This window comes from Neoarius graeffei, chromosome 1, assembly GCF_027579695.1.
Source record: "Neoarius graeffei isolate fNeoGra1 chromosome 1, fNeoGra1.pri, whole genome shotgun sequence".
NCBI classification, from domain to species: Eukaryota; Metazoa; Chordata; class Actinopteri; order Siluriformes; family Ariidae; genus Neoarius; species Neoarius graeffei.
Window position 1 is genome coordinate 57,452,409 of NC_083569.1, and position 11,142 is coordinate 57,463,550.

At 38.3% G+C, this 11,142-nt stretch overlaps 1 protein-coding gene across 1 annotated transcript; it reads right to left on the reverse strand.

Annotated features, from left to right (window-relative positions):
• Window positions 1-408: 408 nt before the first annotated feature.
• LOC132888005 (cytosolic beta-glucosidase) lies at window positions 409-6,816 on the reverse strand. The gene is made up of 5 exons (XM_060923886.1): window positions 6,732-6,816; window positions 2,574-2,798; window positions 1,190-1,992; window positions 951-1,074; window positions 409-768 (listed from the first exon to the last, which is right to left on the reverse strand). Exons 1-5 carry the CDS (start codon window positions 6,814-6,816, stop codon window positions 560-562), a joined length of 1,446 nt encoding a protein of 481 aa, XP_060779869.1. The 3' UTR covers window positions 409-559.
• Window positions 6,817-11,142: the final 4,326 nt, after the last annotated feature.

Below are 11,142 nucleotides of genomic sequence, written 5' to 3' on the forward strand. Positions count from 1 at the left end.
TCTTCTTCTTCTTCTTCTTTTTTTTAAATGTAAAACACAGCAGCCTTCATTATATTACTTGCCTGAAAAGTGGTCCATGTAATATGTTGCTTTGTTCATTGACAAACATTTGACAGTAATTTTTAAAAAAAAAAATTGTTGTTGTTGTAAAAGTAACATTTGGGCATTAAAATGCTTTGATACTGACCTGATTATACAGAAGTCATTAAATCAACATCTATAGCACAATTTGTACTTAACAGGGTGGCTAAGATTTTTGCACAGTACTGTATATGTATAGATTCAAGAATTCACAACTAACAATTTTTTTTTGTTATTGACTATTGTACACGCAAAATGATCACATATAAAAAAAAAATAATTGGATCAATTCCTCATACACTACTTGTAGTGCATTAAAATATTCTATGTCTACATTCTATAGTTTTTATATTTCAGGGTTTTAAAACCTACAAAAAACAGTCATCAAAAAAAGTACTTCAGGCATTTGGTTCGTTCTTGGTGTTGTTCATTTAAACATCTAAATTAGTGTCTAGTATAAAATCTCAGACTGCTGACTTCAGTTGTCCAGCTTGTTGTAGGTGCGGTATCTTTTTATTACAGCTGCGTACTCTTTGCCAGAGCGGTACATGGTGCGCTTTAGCTCAGTGCTGGAGAAGTCCACATGGAAGAGGCCAAATCTCACACTGAAGCCATCTGCCCACTCAAAGTTATCCAGAAGTGACCAGGAAAAATATCCTTTCACATTCACACCATCATCTGTGATGGCTAGAAAACAATACAATACAAGGCACTGATAAGTTTCAGTCTACTGTATATGTACACACACACCCTTAAAAAAAAAAAAGTGTACTACGATTAATTTTTAACTCCTCTAACTTTGAACTAAAGTACTCTATTATTTATTTATTACTGCAAGCATAAAACAAAGTACATGGTCATTGCAAGACCTTTTGATACTTGCTGAAGTGTATCCTGATAAAACTGGCAGCGATCAAGGTCTTCCAGTTCCACAGGCCCAACCTGCGAGAAGCCATTTTCAGTGATGTAAATAGTCGGATTGCTGCAAATCTCCTGAGGAACACATCCATCAAAATAAAAAGTTGTGAATCTGGACATGTCACATGCTGGAAATACAAGGTGCATAGCATAAATATCATCTCTCCATTAATTCTCAAGCATACAGTACCTTTATGTATTTTAGCAACTTGCGCAGTCCTTCAGGCACAACAGCAAGCCAGGACACACCACACACTGGCCATGATGGATCTATTATCGCCTCCACTCCCTGGTCCCCTGTGAAACTGAGCTCACTGGGACGAGAGCTTGCGTCCTTCACTTTGCGCGAGGTATAGTAGTTCAGTGCAAAGAAATCTGCTGTGCCTAAGGGCTTGGGCTCGTTCTCTGAAAACTTGGGCAAACGCTGCCCCTTGGTAAATCCTAGTTCAATGTTCTGGGCCTCAATCCTGCACTTCATGGACTCTGGATAGTCCCCTGTTCCAAACACTGGGCAAGCAAACCAGCCCAGGTTAAAGTCCATGTATCGTTGAGCGGCAGCCACATCTTCAGGACAGCACGGGTCGAAAGGTTCAGCCCAGTCACTGTTAAGAGCTATGGACACCTTTCCTCCTTGCAGGCATCTGAAGTGGGCATTATAGCTATGCCAGGCTCTAGAATGAGCACGCAGCATGTTGTGACCTACAAGGTACACTGAGGTCCCTGGTTCTTTAAGGCCCGGGGCAAACAGGCCATTCTCGTACCCAAACTTAGCACACACATAAGGCTCATTCAGTGTAATCCATAGCTTCACCCGATCCCCAAAAGTCTTAAAGCAAAACTGAGCATACGAGTCAAAAACATCTGCAATCTCTGGAGATTTCCATCCACCACGGTCCTGCAGAGCCTGAGACAAGTCGAAGTGGTTCAGGGTGACCATGGGCATAACAGCATTGGCGATTAGGTCATCAATCACTTTGTTATAGTATGCTACACCTGGGGAATAAAACAGAAATGAGTTCCTTCTTTGAGAAGTCTCATCGCATCTCATTATCTCTAGCTGCTTTATCCTGTTCTACAGGGTCGCAGGCAAGCTGGAGCCTATCCCAGCTGACTACGGGCGAAAGGCGGGGTACACCCTGGACAAGTCGCCAGGTCATCACAGGGCCGACACATAGACACAGACAACCATTCACACTCACATTCACACCTACGGTCAATTTAGAGTCACCAGTTAACCTAACCTGCATGTCTTTGGACTGTGGGGGAAACCGGAGCACCCGGAGGAAACCCACGCGGACACGGGGAGAACATGCAAACTCCACACAGAAAGGTCCTCGCCGGCCACGGGGCTCGAACCCAGACCTTCTTGCTGTGAGGCGGCAGCGCTAACCACTACACCACCGTGCTGCCCCTCTTTGAGAAGTGACGTGCAGAAAAATATTGTTTATTAACACAATAACCTTACATGGTCTTAAACTGAAATTTTGAAATGAAAATATGTAATTCTGTAGTCAGAGGTGGTTAGTAGTGAATATAAAATACATAAATAATTTATCACTTTCCAGACAGGGTACCTTCTGGGCTGACAAAACGTGTGGTTCCATCAGGAAGCAACCGTGACCAGGAGAAGGAGAGACGGTAGTGTGAGAGGCCTAACTGCTGGATACACTTCAGATCTTCATCCCAAAGCTGGTAGCTGTTACAGGCCACATCTCCAGTGTGATCCTCAAACACTCGGCCTTTACTGTGGCAAAAAGTGTCCCATATGCTGGGACCTTTACCGTCCATATCCCAGCCCCCTGCACAACGACAAAAGTTAGAAGAAACATTTTAAAAGATATCTTGGTAAAATATGTACCATGAACTATGACTGGTATAGTAGGTAGCATTGCTTGCTTCACAGCTCCAGGTTCGAGCCTGAGCTCAGGTTACTGTATGTGCAGAGCTTCACATGTTCTCCTGTGGGTTCTCTGGTTTCGTTCCACTTCCCAAAACCATTGGTTGGCTATGCTAAATTGCTCTTAGGTTTAAATGCAGGGGCATAGCTAGAATTTTTCAAAGGGGGTGGTGTCCACACACTGATTGGCAGCCTGAGTACATACCTGCAGGTTTGTAAATGAAAAAAAAAAAATACATTGAATACATTTGAGAAAATAATGTGGTCTTTGCATCATTCTTTCATCTCATGTTGCAAGCTGTTGAGATGTCGGACAATGATTAGGCCAAATCAGCTTTATCCGGCATCGTAATTCGCAACTAAAAAGACGGCAGCACACTGGCAGCTTGATCACTTTGTGCAAGCTTGAATTTACTAAAGTGAAAGGTGAAACGTTGTTCAAAATTGCCGTTAAAATAAAGATGGTGAAAATGAGCACAATGCCTCTCAAAAATGCTCTTAAAAACTATGGATGGTATAGAAAGGAGGACATCCTGTATCTTCTAGCGTGAAACGTTTCCATAACACGGTTGTGTGAGATAGCTGCAGCAGCCTTTTGCAGGTACTCGACAAGCTATGGAACACTGCCGAGAGCGGTAGGTGCTTCATAATCTTCAAGATTATTTCATCTGGCAAAGCCTACACTGACCAAAAAGAATGGTTGAGCTTGTTGTTTTTGAGTTGTTTTGGGCTAATTCTATCAAACCAAACAGCGACCGTAGCATAAGCAAACCAAGCTCACTCACTGGAAGCTGCTGCTTGGGCCGGTGTTTCTTGGTCTGCCGAAGGCGATGATGCATCTTGTTTTGAGTCTGTTTTATCATAAAAAAATTGACTTGGTACTAGAATGAAAAATATGAAAAATATGAAAATGAAAAATATGTCACAAAAAAATAATTACCATTGCTAGTTTTAGGTAGCTTAGAAACCGGCTCTTCCATTATTGCTGTTTCTTCCACGTTTTCTTGATGTTGCGTTCTAGAAACGGCACACTAAAACTTAGCTTCGAAGCCACAAAATGCAACTTTGATGGAAAACATAAATTTTTTATATATATATATATATATATATATATATGGGCGGCCCGGTGGTGTAGTGGTTAGCGCTGTCGCCTCACAGCAAGAAGGTCCTGGGTTCGAGCCCCGTGGCCGGCGAGGGCCTTTCTGTGTGGAGTTTGCATGTTCTCCCCGTGTCCGCGTGGGTTTCCTCCGGGTGCTCCGGTTTCCCCCACAGTCCAAAGACATGCAGGTTAGGTTAACTGGTGACTCTAAATTGACTGTAGGTGTGAATGTGAGTGTGAATGGTTGTCTGTGTCTATGTGTCAGCCCTGTGATGACCTGGCGACTTGTCCAGGGTGTACCCCGCCTTTCGCCCGTAGTCAGCTGGGATAGGCTCCAGCTTGCCTGCAACCCTGTAGAAGGATAAAGCGGCTAGAGATAATGAGATGAGATGAGAGATATATATATATATATATATATACACACACGTCTGTGTGTTATGGTTGGTGGAGATAGTAGTTTAGTTTTACAATCTGTGTTCTGTAATTTTATTTGTTTTTATTATTGATATGTGTTTTTTTTTGTATTCATTATTCCATCAACCTGCCCAGGGACTGCAGGCGGAAAGTAGCAATCTGCTATAACCTGGCACAAAGCATATTATCTTGTTGTACAAGATTAATGTTTTTTTTGTGCACTGTCCCTGATATGAAATAAATTACAATTACAATTACTATATATATATATATATATATATATATATATATATATATATATATATATTATTAAACACAAGAGGAAATACTCGTAATTCACAACTAAAAAGACGGCAGCTATACTGGCAGCTTGACCATACTTTCTAGTGCGATCGTGTTGAGCTTGCACAGAACCGGGTTTTCACGCCCAAACCACAGGAAGTCCATACAAGGTTATAGAAACCCTAATGAGGCTGAGGTGACAATCTAGTTAAAAAAAAAAAAATTAGAAAAATTACAGTGGGCGTTTTTCTAATATTCTTATGTGGCTATTGAAAAAATGTATGGTCTGACAAAAGGGGGGGGGGGGGGGGTCACAGGCACCCCAGGACCCCCAGCTACACATGTGCTGTCTCCGTCGCATCCTGGGCATCACCTGGAGAGACCGCCTCACAAACACTGCTGTGCTACAACGCACCGGTATGTCCAGTATGTACAGCCTGCTAAAACAGCGAAGGATGAGGTGGCTAGGGCACGTGGAACGCATGGAGGATGGCAGAATACTGAAGGACCTGCTGTATGGTGAACTAGCAACAGGGAAGCGTCCCACTGGAAGACTGTACCTGAGATATAAGGATGTGTGCAAGCGGGATTTGAAAGCCCTAAACATTGATGCAAGTGCCTGGAAGCAACTAGTGCAAGACAGAGAGAGGTGGAGGAAAGAGGTGGGGAAGAGCCTTGCAGTGCTTGAAGAAACCATCGCCAACAAACACGAAGAGAAACGGCAGCGCAGGAAAGCACCACCACCAATACAGACCACTACAGATTTTATCTGCATGAGCTGCCAGCGGGACTGTCACTCAAGGATAGAACTACATAGTCACAACCACCGCTGCTCAAGGACGTCATCTCTGAGCGCAATTCCATATATCACGGTGGTGTAGTGGTTAGCGCTGTCACCTCACAGCAAGAAGGTCCGGGTTCGAGCCCAGCAGCCAGCGAGGGCCTTTCTGTGTGGAGTTTGCATGTTCTCCCCGTGTTCGCGTGGGTTTCCTCCGGGTGCTCCGGTTTCCCCCACAGTCCAAAGACATGCAGGTTAGGTTAACTGGTGACTCTAAATTGACCGTAGGTGTGAATGTGAGTGTGAATGGTTGTCTGTGTCTATGTGTCAGCCCTGTGATGACCTGGCGACTTGTCCAGGGTGTACCCCGCCTTTCGCCCGTAGTCAGCTGGGATAGGCTCCAGCTTGCCTGCGACCCTGTAGAACAGGATAAAGCAGCTACAGATGATGAGATGAGATGCATATATATATATATATATATATATATATATATATATATATATATATAGGGCGGCACGGTGGTGTAGTGGTTAGCGCTGTCGCCTCACAGCAAGAAGGTCCGGGTTCGAGCCCCGTGGCCGGCGAGGGCCTTTCTGTGTGGAGTTTGCATGTTCTCCCCGTGTCTGTGTGGGTTTCCTCCGGGTGCTCCGGTTTCCCCCACAGTCCAAAGACATGCAGGTTAGGTTAACTGGTGACTCTAAATTGACCGTAGGTGTGAATGTGAGTGTGAATGGTTGTCTGTGTCTATGTGTCAGCCCTGTGATAACCTGGCGACTTGTCCAGGGTGTACCCCGCCTTTCGCCCGTAGTCAGCTGGGATAGGCTCCAGCTTGCCTGCGACCCTGTAGAACAGGATAAAGCGGCTACAGATAATGGATGGATGGACGGATATAGCGCCCTGCAATGAAATGGTGTCCCATCCAGGGTGTACTCCCATCTCATGCCTGAGACAGACTCCAGATCCACCAGGACCCTGACCAGGTTGTTGAAGATCAAATTAATGAATGGTTTCTTTAAATTTTGAAATATGTGTAAGTATGATTTGTATTTAATAAGTGGCTTATTTTGCTACATTACATTATGCTGCAGCTGTAGAATATATTCAGCACTGCTTACTATCTGAATACTGGCATACTATTTAGTACAGGAGTATATACATGCCGCTCATACAGCTGGGAAAGAACATAACAGCGGAATTTAAAAAAAAAAACACCCTAATGTCAGAGACTATAAAGGACCCGAGTAGAAGTTCAGTTATCATACCCTCGACTTGGTAAGCCGCTGTTGCAGCTCCCCATGCAAAATCCCTGGGAAAGCCTCCATCAGACGCACTTTTACAAGCAGCCATCTCGGGCGCATGCGCACACACTACACATTCTCTCCTTCACCTGTCACTTTGTAGTTCAACTTTCATTCCTGCCTTTACCGAACCAGGAAATCCAGCGTGGAGCGTCAGCACGTACAGCGTGTGCGTAACTACGTCATCGCGTAGGGAAGGGGGAAAAATCTATTCGTAGAGCAGCTGTTTCATAGATATACAGTACATAGAAGATTAGATGCCTCGTCCCCGTTGCCCGTCAACGAAGTCGAACGTCCGCACATGGCGGCCATCTTACCTCAGACAGCTGGCTTACCCATTCCATTGTGGTGTTAGCGATATGTGCTTTTCAGATGACCGTAACTTCCTCAAATTTCAATCGATATTCAAACGGTTTGGTTTGTTATATAAAAACAAACAAACGGAAGTATGTATTTATGATATTAATGATGAGTAATCATTTTATGTTTTTAAAAAAATACATGCTGAAATTCCTATGCTGTGAGAAGCCTAACACTTATGGATAACTGCGGCCTTAGGACAAATAACCATACAATTTATTTCCAATTTTTAGTGAAAATATGTTTACATGTAATAGGGCCGTAGGGGAAGCTAAAGTTAAATAAACAGCTTACTCACTTCCGAAACTTCAGAAATACTTCATCCACCTCAAAAACCTAATGCACTCACATCATAGCATAATAACAAATGTAAACTCACAGCATAGCATAATAACAAATGCAAACTCACATCATAGCATAATAACAAATGCAAACTCACATCATAGCATAATAACAAATATAAACTCACATCATAGCATAATAACAAATGCAAACTCACATCATAGCATAATAACAAATGCAAACTCACATCATAGCATAATAACAAATATAAACTCACATCATAGCATAATAACAAATGCAAACTCACATCATAGCATAATGACAAATATAAACTCACATCATAGCATAATAACAAATGCAAACTCACATCATAGCATAATAACAAATGCAAACTCACATCATAGCATAATAACAAATATAAACTCACATCATAGCATAATAACAAATGCAAACTCACATCATAGCATAATAACAAATGCAAACTCACATCATAGCATAATAACAAATATAAACTCACATCATAGCATAATAACAAATGCAAACTCACATCATAGCATAATAACAAATATAAACTCACATCATAGCATAATAACAAATGCAAACTCACATCATAGCATAATAACAAATGCAAACTCACATCATAGCATAATAACAAATATAAACTCACATCATAGCATAATAACAAATGCAAACTCACATCATAGCATAATAACAAATGCAAACTCACATCATAGCATAATAACAAATGCAAACTCACATCATAGCATAATAACAAATATAAACTCACATCATAGCATAATAACAAATGCAAACTCACATCATAGCATAATAACAAATGCAAACTCACATCATAGAATAATAACAAATGTAAACTCACATCATAGCATAATAACAAATATAAACTCACATCATAGCATAATAACAAATATAAACTCACATCATAGCATAATAACAAATATAAACTCACATCATAGCATAATAACAAATGCAAACTCACATCATAGCATAATAACAAATATAAACTCACATCATAGCATAATAACAAATGCAAACTCACATCATAGCATAATAACAAATATAAACTCACATCATAGCATAATAACAAATGTAAACTCACATCATAGCATAATAACAAATGTAAACTCACAGCATAGCATAATAACAAATGTAAACTCACAGCATAGCATAATAACAAATGCAAACTCACATCATAGCATAATAACAAATGCAAACTCACATCATAGCATAATAACAAATATAAACTCACATCATAGCATAATAACAAATGCAAACTCACATCATAGCATAATAACAAATGCAAACTCACATCATAGCATAATAACAAATATAAACTCACATCATAGCATAATAACAAATGCAAACTCACATCATAGCATAATAACAAATGCAAACTCACATCATAGCATAATAACAAATATAAACTCACATCATAGCATAATAACAAATGCAAACTCACATCATAGCATAATAACAAATATAAACTCACATCATAGCATAATAACAAATGCAAACTCACATCATAGCATAATAACAAATGCAAACTCACATCATAGCATAATAACAAATATAAACTCACATCATAGCATAATAACAAATGCAAACTCACATCATAGCATAATAACAAATGCAAACTCACATCATAGCATAATAACAAATATAAACTCACATCATAGCATAATAACAAATATAAACTCACATCATAGCATAATAACAAATGTAAACTCACATCATAGCATAATAACAAATGTAAACTCACATCATAGCATAATAACAAATGTAAACTCACATCATAGCATAATAACAAATATAAACTCACATCATAGCATAATAACAAATATAAACTCACATCATAGCATAATAACAAATGTAAACTCACATCATAGCATAATAACAAATGTAAACTCACATCATAGCATAATAACAAATGCAAACTCACATCATAGCATAATAACAAATGTAAACTCACATCATAGCATAATAACAAATGTAAACTCACATCATAGCATAATAACAAATGTAAACTCACATCATAGCATAATAACAAATGCAAACTCACATCATAGCATAATAACAAATGCAAACTCACATCATAGCATAATAACAAATGCAAACTCACATCATAGCATAATAACAAATGCAAACTCACATCATAGCATAATAACAAATATAAACTCACATCATAGCATAATAACAAATGCAAACTCACATCATAGCATAATAACAAATGCAAACTCACATCATAGCATAATAACAAATATAAACTCACATCATAGCATAATAACAAATGCAAACTCACATCATAGCATAATAACAAATGCAAACTCACATCATAGCATAATAACAAATATAAACTCACATCATAGCATAATAACAAATGCAAACTCACATCATAGCATAATAACAAATGCAAACTCACATCATAGCATAATAACAAATATAAACTCACATCATAGCATAATAACAAATGCAAACTCACATCATAGCATAATGACAAATATAAACTCACATCATAGCATAATAACAAATGCAAACTCACATCATAGCATAATAACAAATGCAAACTCACATCATAGCATAATAACAAATATAAACTCACATCATAGCATAATAACAAATGCAAACTCACATCATAGCATAATAACAAATGCAAACTCACATCATAGCATAATAACAAATATAAACTCACATCATAGCATAATAACAAATGCAAACTCACATCATAGCATAATAACAAATATAAACTCACATCATAGCATAATAACAAATGCAAACTCACATCATAGCATAATAACAAATGCAAACTCACATCATAGCATAATAACAAATATAAACTCACATCATAGCATAATAACAAATGCAAACTCACATCATAGCATAATAACAAATGCAAACTCACATCATAGCATAATAACAAATATAAACTCACATCATAGCATAATAACAAATATAAACTCACATCATAGCATAATAACAAATGTAAACTCACATCATAGCATAATAACAAATGTAAACTCACATCATAGCATAATAACAAATGTAAACTCACATCATAGCATAATAACAAATATAAACTCACATCATAGCATAATAACAAATATAAACTCACATCATAGCATAATAACAAATGTAAACTCACATCATAGCATAATAACAAATGTAAACTCACATCATAGCATAATAACAAATGCAAACTCACATCATAGCATAATAACAAATGTAAACTCACATCATAGCATAATAACAAATGTAAACTCACATCATAGCATAATAACAAATGTAAACTCACATCATAGCATAATAACAAATGCAAACTCACATCATAGCATAATAACAAATGCAAACTCACATCATAGCATAATAACAAATGCAAACTCACATCATAGCATAATAACAAATGCAAACTCACATCATAGCATAATAACAAATATAAACTCACATCATAGCATAATAACAAATGCAAACTCACATCATAGCATAATAACAAATGCAAACTCACATCATAGCATAATAACAAATATAAACTCACATCATAGCATAATAACAAATGCAAACTCACATCATAGCATAATAACAAATGCAAACTCACATCATAGCATAATAACAAATATAAACTCACATCATAGCATAATAACAAATGCAAACTCACATCATAGCATAATAACAAATGCAAACTCACATCATAGCATAATAACAAATGCAAACTCACATCATA

Coding starts and splice junctions, on each gene's coding strand:
- LOC132888005 (XM_060923886.1), bottom strand. CDS start 6,816: ATGGCTGCTTGTAAAAGTGCGTCTGATGGAGGCTTTCCCAGGGATTTT. Junction 1,075..1,189: donor AGTTGCTAAAATACATAAAG/GTACTGTATGCT, acceptor TGTGTTCCTCAG/GAGATTTGCAGCAATCCGAC. Junction 769..950: donor ACTTCAGCAAGTATCAAAAG/GTCTTGCAATGA, acceptor ATTGTTTTCTAG/CCATCACAGATGATGGTGTG.